The following is a 23,322-nucleotide window of genomic DNA, read 5'->3' as shown; positions in this document are numbered from 1 at the left end:
TCAGATTTTGTAACCTCCATGGTATATTGGCATATGGTTGAATGAAAAACAAACAAAAAAAAGAAATTGCAAATCAATATGTAGACTATGGTCTTATTTATGCAAATATAATATTAATGATGACAATCTGCTCTAAAGATGAAATTGTCTGGTTATAACATGGTCCTGCTGCCTTAGGATTGATAAGGGAAGGGGAAAAAGAGAGTGACAAAAGGGGAAGAAAATGAAAAAGGGAGGAGAAGGTAATAGAAAAGATAAGACAGAGAACTTCACATTTTTAATTGTATATTATGAGAGGAAGAGAAGAGTGTGGGTTCTGTAACTAGATTGCCTAGGTTCATAGGCAGGCTCTGTACTTTCTAGTTGGGTAATTATCAACAAGTTACCTCACCTCTCTGAGCCTCAGTTTCTTCATCTGTAACATAGGGATAATAGTACCTATCTTTTAAGGTCCTTATGTGGCTAAATTAATTCATGTAAAGCACTTAGTGAAGGGTCTGGTGCATTGTAAGCACTCAGTCAACAGTAGCTGTTATTTATTTGGGCCAGGCACTGTGGTATGCGTTTTCCATACATGATATTACCAAATTGTTACAACAACCGGGGATCTAGTCTGTGGAAGCTGACTGTTAGAGCTCATAAGCACAACACTGTATTCTAGGTCTGACTCCAGAGCCCTCCCAACTTGTGCCACAGTCACTTCTGGGTTTTATTGCCCTCCTTTTATAGTTGAGGAGATCTATAGTCAGAGAGGTGGTTTTGCTCAAGGTATCCCAGCTCTATGTGGATGGTCTGATTCCAAAGCCCAAATGAGCTAATTTTACTGTCCTATAGAGAGAAGAAAATAGGGAAGAGCCAGAGCTGGGGGAGGGGGTACACTAGAGGGAGGGGCTACTTTGGGTTTTATCTCTAGCAAGGAAGGGACTGAGATACCTTTGGGGCCAATGCAGGGCCAGGCCGGCAGAAGGCAGGGTGGGTGGGGCTGAGTCAGAGGAGAAGGGATAAATGCCAGGTCCTAACCCAAGTACCCACCCGTCATTCGTTCGTCCTCAGTGCAGGGCAACAGGTAAGAGCTGCTTTCAGCCTGGCACCCTATCTCTGGTCTGCCAGCTGGTCTCTCAGGGCTGTACACACTGACTCTCTGGTCTGACTAGATCTGACTTTTTCCTTTGTTTGTTTCTTAGAATCTGTCTCTTTTTCATTTTCTTTTTATCTCCCATGTCTCTTTCTGTCTTTCCTCATTTTCAGCTTTCTTCTCTCTTTTTCCCTTCGTTACTTTCTTTTGTTAGTTTTCAAGATCATTCATTTCATTTCATCATTCTCTGACACTCTTGCTTTCTCTTATTTTTCCCTCTGAATTCTAACTATCTTTTTCTCTAAATTTCTTTCTCTCCCCCTTTTTGTCTCTTTCCTTGGCTTTGTATCTCTCCGTCTCTGTGTTTCTGTCTCTCTCTTCCTCTCTATCAAGAACGATGGCTTAATATTTCTTCCTGCAATTCCCCATTCCTCTCTCCCTTTGACTCCCTCTACCTGCTGGGCTGACAGCAGAGCTCAGTGGGTCAGAGCCCATGGGGAGCCTAGGGGTGGGGGAAGAGCTAGGGAGGGAAACTAAGAGGATGTGGGGGTGATGGGAATGATGAATTGGGTAAGGAGAGATTTGGGGAATTAAGAGATGAATAATTAGCAGAAATAAGTGAAGAAAGTGGAAGAGGAATGTAGTGTCACTATACAGAAAGTAAACAGATTTCTATTCTCATCCTAATTCACTGTGAGACCCTAGGCAAGTCATTCACTCTCTGAAAAAAAGGCTTGGCCTGTAATTTCCACCACCCTTTCTAGTTTTGATTTTGTGATCTTCTAAATTTTCCTGTTTCTAAGAATTTCTGATTCTCTGATTACAGTTATCTAAAGTTCTGTATGATTCTTCCATGGTGGGAAAGGGGTACTAGGAAGAGAAGTAAGGCCTGATGTTTCCAACTCCTGAAGAGAAATTACCACTTCCCTTCCAGACCTAATTGACTTTTGCAAAGCAGGCCACAAAAGGGGTGGGGGGGTGGGGGACAAGGAATGCTGCAATGAGTGTTTTCTGGCTGTCTGCTGGGGTAGAGTTGCAGTTGGCCCTTTTGACCTCTGGGAGTACAGATTGGGTGCTGACACAAGAAAGGATTTTAAAGTCGTAGGGAAAAACTTTCAGTAATGATCTGTTACTTGGTCTCAAATTTCACCATCATCTCTTTGGTTAAAAGTATTGTTTTAAGAAGATGCCTGGCAAGCATTATCACACATTAGGTATGTAAGTTATTGAATGGTAGAGTAAATGAATATTCAACAGTACCTGAAATTCCACTGTAGTTACAGATCTGTTCCTTTGGTAAGGCATTGGTGACAAATGGCATATGACCTGGAAAGAGGCCTATGTTAGTGCAGCAGAGGAGATAAATGTCTAGAGTCAGGCCCTCAGTCAAGAAAAAAAGGTAGTAATATTTGAATCACAGATCCATAATGGTTAAGTTAGGAATCTCTGGAAACAGATTGCCTAGGTTCAAATCCTGCTTCTCCTATGTACTAGCTTTCTGATCTAGACAGGTGACTTAATCTTTTTGGGATTCAGTTTCCCTATCATCACAGGGTTGACATGAGAACATGGCCTGGCACAGAGGGCTCTGTAAGTGTTTGACTATCAGAACTAGGCGGAATCTATGAAATTATCTAGTCCAATGTCAGTGGAGAAACGGAAGCCCAGAGAGGGGAATTACAGAGCCCAAGTTCACACAATAAATTGTAACAGGATTGGGACAAGAATCAATTCTCTAGCTTCCCAAACCCAGCCTGGTATATTCATGTGACTTCCCTTGGCTGTACGTTCATTTTTTCTACATGGGAAATGGAGAAAATAAAAATAATAAAGTCTATCAATTAAATATAATATTTAACACTTTTTTACTGTTTACTCTAGGATAGGTACTCTGCTAAATGCTTTATATGGATTATCTTACTGAATCTTCACAACATTCCTGTGATGCAGATTGTCCTTGTTATTACCAACATTTTCCAGATATAAGATGTACAGCAGGGAAGTGACTTTTCTAAGGTCCCAAAGCTAGTGAGTGGTGGAGCCAGGATTCAAACCCAAGTAGTTTGGCTAAATGCTTCCTTGATTCAATTTTACTCACTCTAGTCTCTTGGTAGGTAATGAGATGGAATAGAAACAGAGCCCATGGTAACTAGACTACAAGGTCATGGGTATAATGATGGCCAGGCAGAGTGAGGCAGAGCAAATTTCAGGAAAGGAGTAACAGAACAAGAGAAATGAGAACAGGAGCTTGAAAGAACTTGAGAATTCAACAAATTCCAAGAAGTGGTCTATATTTTCCCAGGACCCTGAGCATATCATGTCCAAAAGCCCCCTAGTAATGATGTGTGTTAATTTCTCCTGTTTTTATATACAGGAGGTAGGTCTTCTCCACCATCCCAAGGCAGGACTGGACTTTGCCTCCAATATTGGGGGCTTTCCTTCCCACTACATACCCCAATGTTGTTGGCATTATTGTTGACAGTATTGATGTTAGGGGAGTTTACAGGAGCCTGGAGCCTTGTCATCTGCCTTGCCTGCACTTCTGGGCCATCCACTTCTTACCACCAATAGCCAGGGCCAGCTCTAGCCAGATGCTCAGACGTGATTCCAGGAAGGGGCTCCTCTTCTCTCCCACGCCCTGGTCTCAGCTTGAGGAGTGGTCAGACCGCAATGGCGATAAACTCTGGCAACTTTATCTGTGGTCTGCAGGCTCAGCCCCAAGTGCTTTAGCTTTCACAAGCAGGCAGGGGAAGGGAAACACATATCTCCAGATATGAGGTAGGCACTGGATCCAATTCCTTACCTACCATGTGAAGTGGCCATAATTACCTCACGTTTGACAGCTGATGAAGGCCAAGATCCAGAGAGGGGAAGTGATTTGAACAAGAACATCCAACAATGAAATTGGAGAGCTGGAATTTTAATAAGAAAAGCTAACATTTATTGAAGATTTACTATGTGCCAAACACTATACTAAAGGCTTAACTTGGATTGTTTCATTTAGTCCCTCCAACAACCCTTCTGTCTTTTCCAATTTCAGGGCCCACATGCCTTGGCCCCACATACCAACCCAGGCTGCTGTGACAGCCCATGAGAGGGGGAGAGGTTGCTCTGGGATGGAACAGGAAAAAGAGGTTGTTTTGTGAGGTACGGGGAGGGTGCTTGTTCTATGAGATCAGGAAGGGAGGGAGATGAAGGAGGTTGCCATATGAGGGCAGGGCCATGAGCTGACCTGTCCCTCAAAACATAAGGCTGAGGGTGCTAGTAGATTCTACTCAGTAACTTTCTTCACAGTGTCAGTGCTTTAGTCTTCTCACATTCTCCCATGTCTCTCCCATTGTACTGTCCCTTATCTTGTCTCACTTTTTGACTCTGTCTTTCCAATTTGCCCTTTTTCTTTACATCTGTCTCTCCTTCTTGCTCTCTCTAGCTGTCTTTCTCTTGGTGTCTCTCAGCTCTCACCCCTCTTAACCCTCATCCCCCTGCTTTAGTCACCTCTCTGTCTCTATCCTTTGGTCTTGTCATTTTCTCTACTCTCTTCTCTCTGTCCCTCGGTCTCTCTCTCATCTCCCTCAATTAGGGCCATGATTCTCTTCCCTAAACTCACTTAGCCTTTTGCAATTTCTGGCAGCATTTTTTTATCTTTGTGTCTGACTGACTCTCTACCCCTGCTGGATCCTCTCCACTCCTGTTCTCACTTCTATGAATCTTTGTATAATCCTCTAGACTCATTGATCCCTCCTCATGTCCCTTTCGTGTCCCTTGGTCTATCTGTCTCTGCCTTTATCCCTGTGTGCACTATCCCCACCCCCTTTTTCTTTTTTCATTTTCTCTTTCTCTCGACTCAATCTCTGTTTTCATCTCTACCCTGCTCCCTTTCCCTCTACCTTTGATCTCTTTTTCCCCCTCAATTTCTGTTCTTTTAACTCTACCACCACCACCACATCTTTGTTCTCTCTCTACTTTCCTCCTTTTATCTTTCCTAAATTTTCTTTTCTTCTGGCTTTTCTCCTAGTCCCTTCTCCTTCCTCAATTTCAGACTCTGTTCATTCATCAATTTACCCCAAAATTCAACAAATATTTATTGAGTGCCTGTGTGTCATTTGCTTTCTCTTTTTCTGATCTCTTTGCCCCCTTTCTCTTCTCTGTCTTGGCCTCTGCCTGTTTCACTAATCCATAGACTATGTCTTTGTCCCTGTTTTCCAGCCCCACTGGGACTTGCTTTCACCTCTTCCTATATCTGTGCTTATCCAAGAGACAGGAGCAAATTCAAAGACAGCATAATATCAGGCTGGTGGTACACATTCTGTAGGACCTAGGGCCTACCCTTCCTTCCTGTTCCCTTGATTTCCTTAAACCGATACATGTGACCTCAAGCTCCTTCTCCCTCTCTGGCTGATCCTGCTTAGGAAACACCCTGGGCCAAGCCTCAGGAGCTCTACTCAATGACATATGTTTGCATTAGCAGGCTGAATCTTCACTTGGCTAAGACCAACATTCTTAGAAAGATTCTTGGCCTTAAGTATTGATCTTGGCCTTAAGGGTTAGTGGGTTGGCAGTTCTCATCCTGCCACACAAAAACACATTTCAGTGATCCTCATCATCACAGAGGTAGTCAGTGCCAGAATGTGAGTCAGAATCCAGGCTTTCTGACCTCCAGTTAGAACTGTTTCCTTCACCCCTTTGCCCAGTAGTCAGTTTCCTATTTCTTCCTCTCTCATGTTTTATTGGTACATGTTAACATTGGGAAAGAAGTTCTTTCCCTGGAAGGGCAATAAGAGCATCTCGGAGGAGCAAGTTTTGGGTGGGAAGCTGAAGACGAGGATCAAAGGCTTGGCTTTTTGCCAGGCCCTCATGATGGAACCTCATCTCTTCCATGTCTTCTGCAGGACTTTGGGTTCAAGATGGTGACTGCAGCCATGCTGCTACAGTGCTGCCCAGTGCTTGCCCGGGGCCCCACAAGCCTCCTAGGCAAGGTGGTTAAGACTCACCAGTTCCTGTTTGGTATTGGACGCTGTCCCATCCTGGCTACCCAAGGACCAAACTGTTCTCAAATCCACCTTAAGGCAACAAAGGCTGGAGGAGGTAAGAAGAGGCTGCTAGCAAAAGGGGAGAATGTTAGGGTCCTGGGGTAAAAGTTCCAAGTTATACTGGCCATCTTTGCCTAATAATTAGGACGGTTCATGTGAAAAGTGTCAAGATAGCATGAACTGGCCCCAAAATATACCCAGAATCTGTCTTCTGCCAGGTTCTCTAGAAAGAGTCTCATTCTCGGCCAGGCACAGTGGCTCATGCCTGTAATCCCAGCACTTTGGGAGGCCGAGGCGAGTGGATCACGAGGTCAGGAGTTCAAGACCACCCTGGCCAAGATGGTGAAATCCCGTATCTACTAAAAATAAAAAAATTAGCCGGGAGTGGTGGTGGGCGCCTGTAATCCCAGCTGCTTGGGAGGCTGAGGCAGAGAATTGCTTGAACCCAGGAGGCGGAGGTTGCAGTGAGCCAAGATCGTGCCACTGCACTCCAGCCTGGGCAACAGAGCGAGAATCTGTCAAAGAAAAGAAAAGAAACAGTCTCACTGTCATGTCCCTCACACACTATACTCCAGACATGCTGAAACTACTTAAAATTGCCTAAATCAACTATTCTGTCAAGAGTTTCTGCCTTTGCTCCTGTCAGATTACCCTCTCCTAGACCCTGTACTGGAGAATCTCATACTTCTCATTTGACACTAAGCTTGGCCATCATCTCCTCTGCAAAGCCTGCTTAGACCTCCAAACTGTCTAATTCCAATTCTGGCTCATTTCCCCTCCCTCTTCTGGACTTCTGTAGCCCATGTACTTCCTCTATCCCAGCACTGTTCACAATGTGTCTTCAGTGTATGCCATTCCCACCAGTTTAGTAGCTCCCCTAGCACAGGGACCAGACTCATCTATCTCTGTGTCTCTACAATAGCCTGAGATAGGGCTTTAGGGGTACATTAGATCTCAGCAATTATTGTTGAGCTGAACTTATGACTAGAAATGCACCCCAAATTACTCTCTTACCTTTGCATAGATTCTCCATCTTGGGTGAAGGGCCACTGTCCCTTCATGCTGTCGGAACTCCAGGATGGGAAGAGCAAGATTGTGCAGAAGGCAGCCCCAGAAGTCCAGGAGGATGTGAAGGCTTTCAAGACAGGTTGGAGTCAAGTTCCACCTTATGCAACCTTTACTCCTAATGCTTGAACACACTACGTCACAGTCCTGAGCTAGGCTAATACAAAAGCAGCCAGTACACATCCCATGATGAGAAGTCCAGTCTTTCCAGGGGAGCCATGGTAGGCAACAGTTTAGGCTGTATGCTGAAGCACACCATACCTGACAAACACATATGTATGGGCTCCTGAAACTTTTAGTCATTATTCTAAGATGAGCCCTCTAGAATTTTGACTCCTCTTTTTCAGGTAGCTAAACTGATCCCAACAGGCTGGGGTCCCACATTTCAGCAAGACCACTCTATGAGAATATGGATTTGCATGAAAGAGAAAGAGCTGGGAGTAGGTACCTCCTTTAACCAGGGTGCAGATCCCCAGGTCAACTTAATTAGTGCAGACCACCCAAGATAATCACCCTTGAGATATGGCCACACTGTTGACATCTTTCATAGGCCCCTTTGGGATATCATTAAGGACAAAAACTTCAAAATTGAAATTTAATGATGTTTAGAAAAGAAGAGTAAGGTACATTATCCTGCATCTACTTTCTAAATGCAGGACCCAGGGTGGCTGCTCCAGTTACCTGACCCAAGGGAAAATCCTAGTGGAGAGAAGTATGATTCACCTTATAGAAGGTTTCCTAACAATGTAATAGTCTCCATTCGGGGGGATAAATAGAAGCTCACCTTGGAGAAGATTTCTTCTCGCTGTAGAAGCTGCCCTTACTTTATAAACTTGAATTTTCATGTGTTGCATTGAGCTTAAAGAGGACAACACGTGCTTTCTTTTTCCCCCATTCTCTTCACGGCCAATGAATCTCACATTCCGTCTCAGATCTGCCTAGCTCCCTGGTCTCAGTCAGCCTAAGGAAGCCATTTTCCGGTCCCCAGGAGCAGGAGCAGATCTCTGGGAAGGTCACACACCTGATTCAGAACAATATGCCTGGTGAGTTTGCTGAGGTGGAAAAAAAGGGGACCGGAATAGGGAAGGCATTCTGAAAGGGCCTCTGTCACAGTAGGGGAAACAGTACAGAAGGGCCTTGGAACCAAAGGAAATTTGAGTTTAAAATTTAATGCTGGCACTTGCTGGATCTAGGTGTTTTGGCAAGTAAGACACTTTCCTTCAGTGGCATTTAATACCTACCTCAATAGGTTACCATGAGAAGAAAGTGAAATTACATTTATGGAAGTGTTTCTAATGAGGCTTCATTAAATATTAGGCTTATTTCCATTATTTCTTCTCTATGCTTCCCTCAAAAACTTTCACCCTTCATAGAGCACCTTTTCCCCATTCTTATATGTGTTTATATTCCTTTCCATAATGACATTTACATTATTTTCTAATGTAAAAGGAATATGATTCATGGTAAAATATTTTTCAACATATACAGGAAAGTATAAGGAGGGAAATTTAAGTCATGCAGAGTTCCACCATTAAGTTTTTGTTATATTTTCTCCCAGATATTTTTCTATGGCTACACACACACACACACACACACACACACACACACCCTCTGCTCTCTTCACCACACCCTTGCTTTTGTTAGAAGTGTGATCTTATTTTACCTGGAGTTCGTTATGCTGTTTTGTTCACTTAAAAATATGTCATGGGTATAGTATGGATTCAATATCATTCAGTTAATCAAGCATCTATAATTTAAGTTGTTGTTTCCAATTTTTTGTATTCTGTCAGTTTAGATTGTAGGTTGGTTTTACATACATACAAATGTACTCAAAGAAAATGTATAGTATTACTTTTTTCAATTTTTATTTTTACCTAATAATATCTTGCTATATATTTTACTCTGTGCCCTTTTTTCACTCAACAATATACTGTGGAAATGCTTCCACTTTAACACATATGTATCTACCTTATTTTTCAATGCTTCAAAATATTTTGTAGTATAGATATAATAGAGATTATTTGGCTACTCCTCTATTTGGTTGCTTCCAATTTTTTCTATTACAAACAGTGGTGCAACAAACATCCTTGAATGTATCTCCTTGTGTACACAGGCAAGTGTTTCTCCAGGATGGACACTCAGTGGTGGAAATTCTTGGGATGTAAGGATGTGTACATTTTTGATATTAATACATTTTGTCAATTAGCCCTCCAACATGGCTGTACCAGTTATCAAGGAGGGTATCCATAGTCTCATACCCTTACCAGCCCTTGATATTATCAAACTTTAAATCTTTATCAATTGATAGGTGAAATTTTGTTTTCCCAGTTTTATTTTTCCTGATTAAGAATCTTTTTCTACATTTATTGAATTGTCTGTTCATATTCTATGCCCATTTTTCTACTGAGTTGAAATTTTTCATGTTAATTTTTCAGAGATTATATAATAAATTCTGAGTATCAATCATTTGTCTGTTAAGTATGCTGCAAATATTTCTCTAGATATGTCAGTATGTGCATTTAAAAAACTTTTGATATGTATTTCCAAACATCTCTGCAGCAAGGATGTTACCAGTTTGCACCTCCAGCAGCCATATAAATTGCTGTCTGCAACATGATTTCTGTCTCACGTAAAGAGTTCTAGAGTTTAACAAGCTCTTTGGCAAACGTTATTTCAATTTATCCTAGAAATAAAGTTACCCCATTTTATAGTGGTAATGGTTAAAGAAGTGGGCTCTGAGTTACTTACTTGATGAACACTTACTTGCTGCATGACCCTGGTCAAGTTGTCTAACACTTAATGCCCCAGTTCCCTCATCTGTAAAATGGAGATACTAATAGAACTGTCCATGGAGCATTGTTGTGAGGAATAAATTAAATATTTATAAAGTTCCTAGGAAAGAACTTACATGTACTAGGCATTCATTAAATGTTAGCTATAATAATATAATTGAATATTAGCTATCTTTATTAGTATTATTATGACTACTAATACTATAGCAGTAATAATACTACTATTACCATGTGCCATTTATTAGTCTGAATATATTACATGTTGTTGGTTGTCAGATGCTCACAACTCTCCAAGGAAAGTATTATTAGCCTCATTCTACAAATAAAGAAATTTAAAGTAAGAAAGAAGATTCATGACTTGTTCAAGGCCACACAGCTAGGAAGTGGCAAAGAGATTGCTAGAAACAAGATCTGTTGATACTCCTTCCAGTGAGACTGAAAGCAGTGATTCTAGTAAGGAGGCTGCCACACCAACCCGGGAAGAGAGAAGAGGCCATAAGAAAGTCTAAATGAATGTGTGAATGAACTACTGAGTGAATGAGTGAATGAGTAAGCAAACGGATGGCTGAATGAAGTAGTAGAGAGTTAATGTGGTCCATAAGTCAATGACTGAGCAAATAAATGAATATGTGGAAAAAGAGTTGGAGAACTCAAAATCAGCAACATGGGTAAAATACAGACTAGCCAGGGAGAGACTTAAAATGAATTCTTTTCATCCTCATATCTGCTCCTGCAGGAAACTATGTCTTCAGTTATGACCAGTTTTTCAGGGACAAGATCATGGAGAAGAAACAGGATCACACCTACCGTGTGTTCAAGACTGTGAACCGCTGGGCTGATGCATATCCCTTTGCCCAACATTTCTCTGAGGCATCTGTGGCCTCAAAGGATGTGTCCGTCTGGTGTAGTAATGATTACCTGGGCATGAGCCGACACCCTCAGGTCTTGCAAGCCACACAGTGAGTAGTAGGCTTTCAGCCATCAGCAGTGGCCAGAGGAGATGAAAAACCACACATGGAAAAAAAAAAAAGGCAGAGCTGGCAGTGGAAACCTGGGTTCTATCACCACTTCTTTTGTCCAAGGTCCTCCATCATATCTATTCCTTGGATATGAAATAAGTCAACACACCATGTTTCCCAAACTCTTCAGTGTCCAATGCTATGGTGGGGAAGGATGGGAGACCAAGCAAGGCCCACTCTGCCTGAGTTTTTAATCTAGCTGCAGAATTAGTATTGCCAGAGATGGAGTGTGACTTCCTCTAGGTCTTCCAAACTACTCAAGCTCAACCTAGCTTCTCCCTCTCTCCCTGAGTACCTCCAGTCCTAGAAGGAAGGCACATGTCTCCCTATCCTCCCCATCCTTCCCTCTACTTTGTCTCATAGGACACAGTTTATATAGGATCACTAACTCAACATTGACTCCCATCAAGGAAGAGAAACCTACCCAGTTCCTTGATGCCTGACGAGAGTTTCTTTTTCTCCTTTTCTCCTGTTTTCTCCTGGCCAGGGAGACCCTGCAGCGTCATGGTGCTGGAGCTGGTGGCACCCGCAACATCTCAGGCACCAGTAAGTTTCATGTGGAGCTTGAGCAGGAGCTGGCTGAGCTGCACCAGAAGGACTCAGCCCTGCTCTTCTCCTCCTGCTTTGTTGCCAATGACTCTACTCTCTTCACCTTGGCCAAGATCCTGCCAGGTAAGCCTGAGGCCTGAGCTTTGTTCAGGGCTGGTATCCTGCAATACAGCATCCAGTTTCACTGGTTCCATCACTCCTTCCCTGTATTTGGAGTTCCCTCACTCCCATTGTTCTTCCTTCTTATCCACCTTGCATATCCTCAACACTGGATAATTATATCCCTCTGCTTTCTCTCCTTCTGCACGTAGAGAGGACCATTACCGGGGAACATTACCCCACCTCACAGAAAGGAAACACTATAAATTCATCACCTCCCAACTCAACTGAGCTCTTAACACACATACATAGTTATTTTATGTCTCCACAGGAGCTTTTTCAAACTTTTTCTCCTCTTCGAAAACCTCTGACTACCTTCTCCTCCACACTCAGCAAATAACCTCACATCTTACTTCACAATAAAAACAGAAGCCCCAGACAGAGAATCCTTATTTATTGCCACCAAACCTACGAACTTATCTAATTGTTCATCTAGCCTTGCCTCATTCTTTCCTTTTACAATGGAAGGCATATCTCTCCTTCTGCCTAAAGCCAATCCCTTCACTTGTACACTGGTTCCCATATTCCCAGTCTCCTACTCTCTAGTCTGTAATGTCCTCACCTCATACGCCTTGTTGTCCTTCCGCCAAGGCCCAATCCAGAATGAATACAACTCTCCATCTTCACTATATCAATTCTGGGCTCATACAGTTGCTCAGACAGGAGTCACTAAAAATTCATACTCTTAACCTCTACTGGGTTCTCCATGGTCTCTGACAATCCCATTTCCCTGGTCAGTTCTCGAAGTTTATGGGGCAGTTTTGCCAAACCACCATTATCCTCAGCCTTCCCGCACCCCCTCCTCCCCATCTCCCTCAGCAGACAACTTCATGTTCTACTACATTCAAAATAGAAGATACCAGACAGCAATGTCGTTGACTCCCAGCCACAAAGCACCTACAAACTCATAAGCATCTTCAAATGTCCTCTCCTCACTCCTTCTCTTCTGTCATAGTGGAAGAAGTATCCTTTTTCTTGTGACTAATCCTTCCACTGTTGCTCTGTGCCCCATTCCCCTCTACCACCTTAGGAATCTTGACCTATTGGCTCTCTCCTCCTCTCCTGTATCTTCAGCCTCTCCCTCTCTTTAAACATGTTTTCAAGTCTCTTGTATCTTATAAAAAAACATTGCCTCAACCCCTGATCACTCTCTAGCTACTGCCCTCTTTCCTCCCTATAACAGGCAAACTGCTTGAGAGAAGTCTTCGCTCTTACTATCTACTTCCTCACCTCCTGCTGATTCTTCAGCACAGCAAAAATATTACCACCACTTCTCAGAAACTTTTTTTGAGTCCACCCATAAGCCCCAACTAAACTCAACATCTTTAAGTTGTTTTTAGTCCATCCCCTCCTCAACCATTAGAATTAAACTTCTTTCCATCTCTACTGCCAGCATCCTAGCCTGATCCAACATCATTTTTTAAAGAAAATTTTACCTTTGCCCTCCGATAATCTATTCTTTACAACAGTCAGAATTTTTTTTAATGCAAAACTATCTTTGTCACCCCACCCTCAGCCCTGGTCAAAACCCTTTAGTGGACCCCCATTCCCCCAGGACCAAATCCAAATTTCTTATCACAGCTTCTAAAGTTCTCAATAATCTGGCTTCTATGTATCTCTTCGGTCTCACCTTTTTGCATCCCTCCTCTCACTATTTCATTCAGTAATACATTCATTCATATACTCATTCACTTACTTATAAATCTGTCATCAGTTTATTTATCCATTCATTTAATAAATGTTTACTTAGCATCTACTGTGTGCTTACTCTTATACTGGACACCAGAGACAGAGAGATAATAAGATGTTTTTGCTCCCATGCAACTCCCAGTCTGCTTGTCTTTCAAGCCATTTTCTCCAGAAAGCCATAACTCATTTTCTCAGGTGGAAGTTATCCCTTAATCTTATAAAAAGGCCACAGTTCCCTGATGGCAGTGCAGTTGGTGGCAGGGGTTGGGGAGGTCCAGGAATCAACTCCCTCTACCAATTTCACATGCCCACCTGCCCCACCAGGATTGCCCAGTAAAAAGCCCTGCATTCTTCAAATCTTTCTGGACCTTAGCTTTCTCACTTGTATAGTAAAGGGATGAATCCCATGATCACTAACAGCCCTGCCAGCTCTGACATGCCATAAGCTTATGATTCCAACAGTAAAAGCCTGATAAATATCCATCCCTGTAACCACAAGCAGATGCTACCTGGAATGGATGGAATTTCATCTAGACTAGGAACAATCTAGCATCAGTCCGAGTCAACAAACATTCCCTGGGGTAATCCCTTTTTCAAGTCTTGATCTTATATATTGGGGAGAAGGAAAATAGGTCCTGTCCTCAAAAAACTCTGAAGCTTCTTGGGAAATTAAATGTTCTTCCACCCCAAGGCAGTCAGAGGCTAGACCAGGGTTACAAATGACTGGAGGGAAGGATGTAGGGGTCAGAATTTGGGAACAGTGAAGTCCTTCCAAGGGAGAAAGAAGTGTCACAAAAGTTCCCAGAGAAGGAAGAAGCAGAGCAAGGTCTTCAAAGGGAAGAAAGGGTTGGCCCTTTTCTTTGCCAGGTCAAACCTGAAGGTTGAAGTGGGAGTACTGGGACAGAAGCTTAAGGATTATACATCTGCTTCCTCAGGGTGCGAGATTTACTCAGACGCAGGCAACCATGCTTCCATGATCCAAGGTATCCGTAACAGTGGAGCAGCCAAGTTTGTCTTCAGGCACAATGACCCTGACCACCTAAAGAAACTTCTAGAGAAGTCCAACCCTAAGATACCCAAAATTGTGGCCTTTGAGACTGTCCACTCCATGGATGGTATGTATATGAGTGAGTGTATGTTTACTAGTGTTGGTCTCACAAAAACCATGATGATCATGATGATGATGATGATGACGATAACATTATAACAGCTAATATTTATAGTGTTTATTATGTGCCAAGCAAAATTATTAGTATTTTACATGTATTAATTCACTTAATTTTCTGAACAATTCTATGTGATAGGTGTTATTATTATTTTGATTTTTTACATGAGGAAACTGAGACATAAGAGTAATTTGTCCAAGGTCACACAGCTAGTAAATGCCAAAGAATGGAGGCAGCTATTACATTCATCTTATAGGTAAAGAAACTAAAGTTCAGAGTTGGCATCCAATTCATCTTGAGTGGCTCAGCAAGTTGGTGCTAAAGTGAGTATCTGCACCCTAACACATATAACTCCAATTCCTCGAGTAACACTTCTCTTGTTAGAAATGATATGTAAATCAATAATCCCAGTGTTTGGTTTTTATGAAGGAAATTTCAAAAACCATTGCCTAGGATTTTTTTCAAGGTCCAGTATGAAGCATTGGGGTCAAAACAGGTTTTCAAGTCAGAGAGACCTGGGTTCAAATCCCACCTTTGACAGTTACTGGTTATGACCATGGGTAACTCTTTAACTGTCTAAGCCTCAATTTTCCCAAAGGTAAAATATCTGGTTGTAAGAATTAGAGATGATAGAAACCATTCTAGTTATTATGCTTTAGTAGAATTAAATGATCTTCACACTCCTACCTCCTTTCTTTGCTCAATTGAAACAATGTCCGAAGCTTTCTATTGCTGGCCCTGTTGTGTAGAAATCATGTGTTTTAGGCATCCTCTTATGGATTTATTTAAGGGAAGAGGTCCTCAACTCATTTCAGTTTGTCCCTTTTCCAACTGAAACAAAAGAGTCCATAGTATTCCCTGATTTAGGTATCTTAAGTGGCATGTAATGACTATACACACAGGCTCTAAAACCAGACTATCCATGTTCAAATCCTAGCATGACCATTTACTAGCTTGGGCAAGCTTCTTAATTGCTCTGTGTCTCAGTTCTCAGTTGCTTATTTGAAAAATGTAAGTGATAATAATTAAATAGGTATGCAAATTAAATGAGTTAATATATGTAAGAAACTTACTATTATGCCCACTCCCACATTTCTAACACTAGCAATAAAGTAAAACTATCCTATCCCTTTTGTATATTTCTACCACTGAGACTATTCAAATTCATTATTTCTCTAGTGGAAACTATGTTGGTACCATTCTACCTCGTTACATTTGCAAATAAATAGTTATTTACCTATTTTTGGGGTGCAAACTCTGCCCAAACTGTTTATCCTTAGGCTGAATCTCTCCCATTGAAATGATGCTAGGCTGAACACAGCAGAAACAGGAAAATAGACATTGTCAGAATGAAGTAAAAATAGAAAGACAAAGAGTCAAGCCTTGATCCCAGGCTGGGGAACACACACACATGTGCACACACACGTACACACACACACACACACACACAGAGACAGAGAGAGAGAGAGAGAAGGCAGGGATGAGATACAGGCAATCGATCCATACACAGAGGTTTGTAATAGTTCTAAATGAAGGCGCACATCCTCCTTCCTCTCTACAACACCCTTTTCCAACTCAAAGTAGGCATGGATGGGAAATTCCACATTGGAGATGGAGCTGGGGAAGGGTTATGATGTCCTACCTCTATCCCTTGGCTTTGCTCAGGTGCCATCTGTCCCCTCGAGGAGTTGTGTGATGTGTCCCACCAGTATGGGGCCCTGACCTTCGTGGATGAGGTCCATGCTGTAGGACTGTATGGGTCCCGGGGCGCTGGGATTGGGGAGCGTGATGGAATTATGCATAAGATTGACATCATCTCTGGAACTCTTGGTAAGTGAATGCTTTGGGCCTTCTTATATACCCTCCAGAGAGGAGGCCCTTACAAAATTCTTTTCTGCCTCCTCCCCAAAGCTATAGGGGTTGTTTGGACAGAATTCACAGCCCCAGGCTGCTGCCATCCTGGACTCCCTCTCTCCACTCGCATCCCACTGCAGAGTTGATGAGAAAGTCTGGTAGAGTTTTTTGAAAAGACCTTGAACTAGGCCAAATAGTTAGATTCAACTTGAGTATGTGAAGAGCTGTGTTTCTAAACCCCTCCCCCACCCTAGCCCCAAGCTTCATCTTAGCTCCACTCCTGACCCTATCCAGCTAAAGGTCCCCACCCAGCTCCTGCCTATCTAGTCATTGCATATGGCAAGACTTGAAAGTCCTATCTCAAAGCAGCAGAATTATCAGCTACGACTGCCTTGTCATGGACAGATGAGCAGAGGCCTGGGAAGACAGCCTGGAGCCCCAACTTCTGGTGCACCCCCTTGTGTTATCTGGCACATGATCCTGTTGCTCTGGGACTGATTATGGGATCTGTGTATATCTTATTCCTTTCTGTCTCCAGGCAAGGCCTTTGGCTGTGTGGGCGGCTACATCGCCAGCACCCGTGACTTGGTGGACATGGTGCGCTCCTATGCTGCAGGCTTCATCTTTACCACTTCTCTGCCCCCCATGGTGCTCTCTGGAGCTCTAGAATCTGTGCGGCTGCTCAAGGGAGAGGAGGGCCAAGCCCTGAGGCGAGCCCACCAGCGCAATGTCAAGCACATGCGCCAGCTACTCATGGACAGGGGCCTTCCTGTCATCCCCTGCCCCAGCCACATCATCCCCATCCGGGTGAGAGCCCCACCATGCCCATTGCCCTCTCCACCTATTTCTTCTGGGAGCCTCACGCTCCCAACAAACCTACATCTGTTGCTGTCTTCAATTATTTGCTTTCCTGCTAACCATTCCCCTTATCGCCAGCTTTGTTTCCCTTTTTGAAAAATTATCAGCCATTCTGGATTAACCAGTCTTTTCCTTGCATCAGCCATTACCTCATGCTTATTAGATTATCCTAACCCTAACAATAGCGAGTGCTCACAGCCTATAATTCAGAGTTTTTCAAACTGGATCAAGACAATTAATGGGTCACAAAATCAGCTTAGTGGGTTATCATTAGCATTAAAAAAAGAAAAGAAATAGAAAATGTTGGAGTACATCACATACTAAGGGTATCAATTTGTGAAAAATTTGTATGCATTTTGGGTATTTGCATATATACATGTATGTGTATGTGTGCGTTTATGGTCACGGTGTAAAACGTACTTCTTATTGAGAATTGAGGGCAGAAAAATAAAATCAAAAGCCATAGGATTAGCTGCTACTTTGGATCCTCAATATGAGCATTTACTGCCTTTAAAAATGAACTGCTACTTCTTTCTTAAATAACACGTATTTGTGTGAGTCAGTAACCCAGGGCAGGGAAAGGACACTTATTTGTGACAATTTTGTGGATGAGAAATAGTCACTGCTCTTTAGACTAACCTAGTATTTCCTTTAAACACTCATTTTATGAATTAATTTAGTGACAGCACCCCAGAATTGGCTTGGGGGGGGGTTCCAGAATTGGCTTGGTGGGGGGTATCTTCTCACCCAGAACCATCCCAAACTAAGATATTAGCTAAGTAAAATCAGTGTGCTTGCTCTGCAAACAGCTTCCAAACAGGGCTCCTGGTACCACCTCTGCTCCATCCTTTTCAAACCAAATTGCTAGCTCTGAGCTCCTCCTTGATAGAAATTCTGGAGCTGCCACTAAGCCCCTAATGGAAAAAAAAATCTATCCCAAAATTCAGTGATGTTCCCTCATCTAGTTCCCTCCATCTGCTTAATGGAGCTAGTGATGGTGGAGCCAGAGTGGCAGGTACTGATTAGCCTTTCTCCTGAGTCCAGGTGGGCAATGCAGCACTCAACAGCAAGCTCTGTGATCTCCTGCTCTCCAAGCATGGCATCTATGTGCAGGCCATCAACTACCCAACTGTCCCCCGGGGTGAAGAGCTCCTGCGCTTGGCACCCTCCCCCCACCACAGCCCTCAGATGATGGAAGATTTTGTGGGTAAGTTCTCAACATGGGTGCCTACAGGACCTCCCTCCCCTCAGCCCCAGGATCTGAAAGAGAAGCTGAGAGGACAGAGACCATCGAGTTTACAAAATATTTCTGGAACATCTAATGTGTGCCAGCACCTATACTAGGGTCACAAATAAATGAGAAGCAGCCCCTACACTTGTAGGGCTCCAGTTTGGTTGGGGATACCATAGTGAACACAAACAATGACACTAAGGGATGATCAAAGCTCCACAAGGCAGTGCATGATAGAGTTGTCAGAGCAGAGAGGAGGGGCCTGACTCAGCCTGAGGGATGCAAGACCCGCTTCCTAGTAGAGGTGACACCTGAGCTGAGTCTTGCAAAGTGAGTGGTATTAAAAGAAAGAGGGCATGGAAGAAGTATTCCTACCAGAGGGAAGAGCATGAAGATAGGTGAGGAGAATGAGAAGCAGCCAGGGATATATCAAGAACAATAAGCAGGTGGTATTGGAATGTAGGGTCATAGGAATGGAGTGGGGCAGGGGAGTATCAATCTATGAGTCTACAAAGACAACATGAGATAGAGACTGGATTGAGAGGCTTGTAGAGCTGAGTAGTTTGAGATTTACCCTGAAAATGCCAGTTTAGTCAATTCACCTAATGTTTGTTGGATTTCTGTTGGGTAGTTTTGTTTTTGTTTGTTTGTTTGTTTTTGTTTTTGTTTTTTTGAGACAGAGTCTGGCTCTGTAGCCCAGGCTGGAGTGCAGTGGCACGATCTTGGCTCACTGCTACCTCTGCCTCCCAGGTCCTGGCTCAAGCAATTCTCCTGCCTCAGCCTCCCAAGTAGCTGGGATTACAGGCACGTGCCACCATGCCTAGCTAATTTTTGTATTTTTAGTAGAGATGGGGTTTCACCATGTTGGCCAGGCTAGTCTCGAACTCCTGACCTCGTAATCCACCTGCCTAGGCCTCCCGAAGTGCTGGGATTACAGGCGTGAGCCACCATGCCCGGCCTGGGTAGTTTTTAATGCAGGGCCTGACATTGAATAGGTGCTCATTCCAGGCCTGTTGGATGAAAGACATGTAGGCAGTTGATGGTCTAGCAGAGGAGCCAGATATAGATGGTACTGGTCCAGTATGATGAGCTCCAGTATTCTGGGAGCTAGAGGGAGTGGACACATTATGGAGAGAGAGGGTGGGAAGGATGAAATTGGAGAGGCTTTGTGAGTAAGGAAGTTTTTATGATGCATGTTGAAGTACATGTGAATATGTTGTAAGAATATTCCAGAATAAGGGAATTCCACGAGCAATGACCTAGAGACAGGAAAGCAGTGGGTATGTATTGACAACATAATTCTGTTTGTCTGAAGCATGGGCAGTATGAGAATTCAAGGAAGACAAGCTAGGTAGGCGCCATTCATTCATTCAAAAGCATTAAATAATGCTGGCTAACATTAAGTACTCACCATGTGCCAAGCACTGTTCTAAACACTTTACACGTATTAACTCATCTAATCCCCACAACAACCTCAAGAGTTAGAGATCCTCTTATCATTTCCATTTTGTACATGTGGAAATTGAGGCACAAAAATATATAGTCGCTGATCCAAGGTCACACAGCTTCTAAGTTGCAACTGGGAGGTCTGTCTCTACCTCCATGGTCATAACTGCTAGGTCTACCACCTCTCTGAGCTGATGACCCAGACTCCTGGGCCTTTTGTTCAGTATTCTCTATTGCTCTGGGCTTCAATTGTAGAGCTCTCAGTATTCTTGGTTCTCTGAATGTCCACCTAGGCTAGGCTTTTGTAAGAATATATGAGGCATCCACGATGGCTCCACCAGTCCCTAAGTTCCATAGCCAATCCATCCTGAAATCCTACAAAAGTTATCTATAATCTCTCTCAAACCTATTTGCTTTTCTCCCCTGCCACTTCTTTAATCCATGTCAACATGATTTTTTTCCTAATTTCTCTGCTTCTCTCTTGCTCCTCTCAAATCCTTTCTCGATGATGACCACTAGAGGGATTTTTCTAAAATTCTGACTATATTGCTCCCTTGCTTAAACCCCTTCATGTTTCCCTCTAGACTCTAAAGCAGTGACCTCCAAGGGGTATGCAAAACGATTACAGGGTGAAGGAGCAGAATATGTGTTAGAATTTTATGTTTTTTTATCTTAAAAATAGGAAATCAAGCATCACTGATACTGATCTTTAATATACAGACTGATAGTTATACATGTATATAATATATAAACAAATATAGAGATTGGAGGCACATGCTAAAACATTTGTACTGATAGGGATGTATAGTCCAAAATTTGGAAACCATTGACATATAGGACAGAGTTGAAGCTCTTCAGCATAGCATTCAATGCCTTCCACATGGTGATCTCTATGCCCTCACCTCCTCCCCACATGCATTTTGTTTTTTCAGCTACACTGAAGGACTTGTCGTTCCCTCATTTTTTTCTGCTCTCTTACCTCTGGGACTTTGCTCATGCTGCTCTCTTTTGATTGGAATGCCCTCCCTCACACTTTCCTCTGGCTTACTTTCCTTCATTTTGTAGACTTAACTTAGGCATTCTTTCAACAAATATTTATTGAGTACCTCTAGGCACTGGGGATGCAGTAGCAAACAAATCAGACACAAAATTCCTACCCTCTGGAGCTTACATTCTAGTGGAAGGGGATAGTAAAAAAAAATTACCAAAAATAAGCAAATTAAGTAGCACATTAGTTCTAAGTGCTATGGGAAAAAATAAAGCAGGATAAGGAGAATGGGATAAGGGGCCAGGGGCGAGTTCAGAGAAGGGTTGTAGTATTAGAGTGGCAAGGGTAGAAGACGCTGAGGTGAAACTTGAGCAAAAATTTGAAGGAGGTGAAGTTAGTGAGGCAGATATCTAAGGGAATGGCATCGCAGGCAGAGGGAACATCCTAAGGCAGGGAAGACACAGGAGTATTCCTTTTATATTTGAGGAACAGTAAGAAGATGGGTGTGGGTGGAATGGTATAAGCAAGTGGGAGACAGAAAAATTGAGTACATAGAGGCAATGTGGGACCAGATTGTATAGGGTATGGTAGGCCATTAGAAGGATTTTGGCTTTTACTCTGAGAGCCCTTGAAAGGATTTGAGCACAGGACTGATATTTCTGACTCGGGTTTTAACAAAATTACTCCAACTTCTATGTAGAGAATACACTAAAAGGGAGCAAGGGTGGAAGCAGGGAGACCCAAGAGTGGGCTACAGTAATATCCCAGGTGAGAGATGATGGTGGCTCAGACTTGATCATAATGAAGGCAATAAGAAGTGGTCAGATTTTGAAGGTAGAGCCAAGGGTCTTTGCTGATAGATGGGATATAGGGTAAGAGAGAAAGAGAAAAATAAAGGATAGCTCTGAAATTTTTGGACTGAGCAACTGGAATTGCCATCCACTGAGATGGGAAAAGCTAAAAGTAGAATAGCTTGGTGGAGGGTAGGGACATGAGTAGCTCAGTTGTACTCATAAGTTAGAAATGCATATTAGACATCTAGGTGGAGATGGAGAAAAGCCATTGGATATACAAGATTGGAAACCAGTAGAGTGGCGTGAGCTGGAGATTAAAATTTCTGAACCATCAGCATATAGATGGTCTTTAAAGTCATGTGACTAGACAAGATCAACAAGGACATGAACACAGAAAAGGCCAAGAACAGAGCCCTGGAACGTACCTGGGGTACTTCCTCCAGCTAGGTCAGGTTCCCTTCTCTGGGTTTTCACACCCCCCGGTGGACCCCCTACCCCAGGTTTCCTGGTCATAGCACCAATGACACAGTATAGTTACTGTCATTGTCATTGTCCTCATAGGGCTTGGAGCCCAAGCAGACAGTCATTCTTGGACCACAGCACATCCTATACTTAGGGAGTGGTCCAGGCCAGGACAGTATGGCTTCAAATTGTGTCAAAGGAGAGCTTCCAAATCTTTTATAATATATATCCCAGCATCCAGATACAAATGGTAATATTCACGGCACACACAGAAGCAAACAGTAGGCTACTTCTGGCCCTGAGGTATCTTGAAGGGTTGAGGGGGATCAATATCTTGGCTCATCTGTACTGTGACAGATTTGGAAGATCTAGTCTAACCCATTTTTTCCCTCCCCTCCCCCTACCACCTTCAGAGAAGCTGCTGCTGGCTTGGACTGCGGTGGGGCTCCCCCTCCAGGATGTGTCTGTGGCTGCCTGCAATTTCTGTCGCCGTCCTGTACACTTTGAGCTCATGAGTGAGTGGGAACGTTCCTACTTCGGGAACATGGGGCCCCAGTATGTCACCACCTATGCCTGAGAAGCCAGCTGCCTAGGATTCACACCCCACCTGCGCTTCACTTGGGTCCAGGCCTCCTCCTGTCTTCTGCTTTGTTGTGTGCCTCTAGCTGAATTGAGCCTAAAAATAAAGCACAAACTGCAGCATGTGTAGCCTTTTATTGGACAGGGAACAGACAAGTGCATTCTGACTCCCTCAGACAAGTGGCAGATCTATGAGGTAACCACAGGTCACTTGTTGGTCACCATTCCATTTTACCAACAGGGAAACAGAATGAGAAAGAGGAAGGAAATGCCCAAAAACTACACAGTGAGTTGCAAAGAGCTAGGATACTTGGCAGATTTATTTGAAATGGCTCTTCTCCAATGGTTTCAATAAAAATCCAGGGATTGACTCTTCACTGGTAATCCGGGCCCTGGAAATCTGGGCCCAGCGTAGCCCCTGAAGCCAGGAAATGAGTCAGCCCTAACCAAATTCCCTAGAAAGGAGTGGTTCCCCAAAACCAAAGAGGTATTTTCCATAAGGGGATATGGATGTCTTCCTCAATCCATTATCCTCTCTCCCTCCCACGGCATCCCACAGAACAGGA

At 43.2% G+C, this 23,322-nt stretch overlaps 1 protein-coding gene across 3 annotated transcripts; it reads left to right on the top strand.

Moving 5' to 3' along the window:
- Positions 1-876: 876 nt before the first annotated feature.
- Positions 877-23,045, top strand: ALAS2 (5'-aminolevulinate synthase 2). Of its 3 annotated transcripts, XM_008959212.4 has the most exons (11): positions 877-1,066; positions 5,965-6,160; positions 7,130-7,252; positions 8,103-8,213; positions 10,699-10,921; positions 11,469-11,653; positions 14,314-14,493; positions 16,210-16,374; positions 16,937-17,205; positions 18,301-18,463; positions 22,591-23,044. In XM_008959212.4, exons 2-11 carry the CDS (start codon positions 5,980-5,982, stop codon positions 22,752-22,754), a joined length of 1,764 nt encoding a protein of 587 aa, XP_008957460.1. In that variant the 5' UTR covers positions 877-1,066; positions 5,965-5,979; the 3' UTR covers positions 22,755-23,044. The 3 variants fall into 3 exon arrangements, with proteins under 3 accessions (XP_008957460.1, XP_008957461.1, XP_034805453.1); XM_008959213.4 differs by lacking the exon at positions 8,103-8,213; XM_034949562.2 differs by lacking the exons at positions 877-1,066; positions 8,103-8,213 and adding an exon at positions 4,051-4,222 and having other exon boundaries at positions 22,591-23,045.
- Positions 23,046-23,322: the final 277 nt, after the last annotated feature.

This window comes from Pan paniscus, chromosome X (assembly GCF_029289425.2).
Source record: "Pan paniscus chromosome X, NHGRI_mPanPan1-v2.0_pri, whole genome shotgun sequence".
NCBI lineage: Eukaryota > Metazoa > Chordata > Mammalia > Primates > Hominidae > Pan > Pan paniscus.
The sequence above is the reverse complement of the archived record's forward strand: the minus strand, read 5'-3'. Positions and strand labels throughout refer to the sequence as shown.

Excerpts from the sequence above, each read along its gene's own strand:
- ALAS2 (XM_008959212.4), top strand. The coding sequence starts at position 5,980 with ATGGTGACTGCAGCCATGCTGCTACAGTGCTGCCCAGTGCTTGCCCGG. Across the intron at positions 7,253-8,102 it reads TGTGAAGGCTTTCAAGACAG|ATCTGCCTAGCTCCCTGGTC; the intron begins GTTGGAGTCAAG and ends ATTCCGTCTCAG. Across the intron at positions 18,464-22,590 it reads GATGATGGAAGATTTTGTGG|AGAAGCTGCTGCTGGCTTGG; the intron begins GTAAGTTCTCAA and ends TACCACCTTCAG.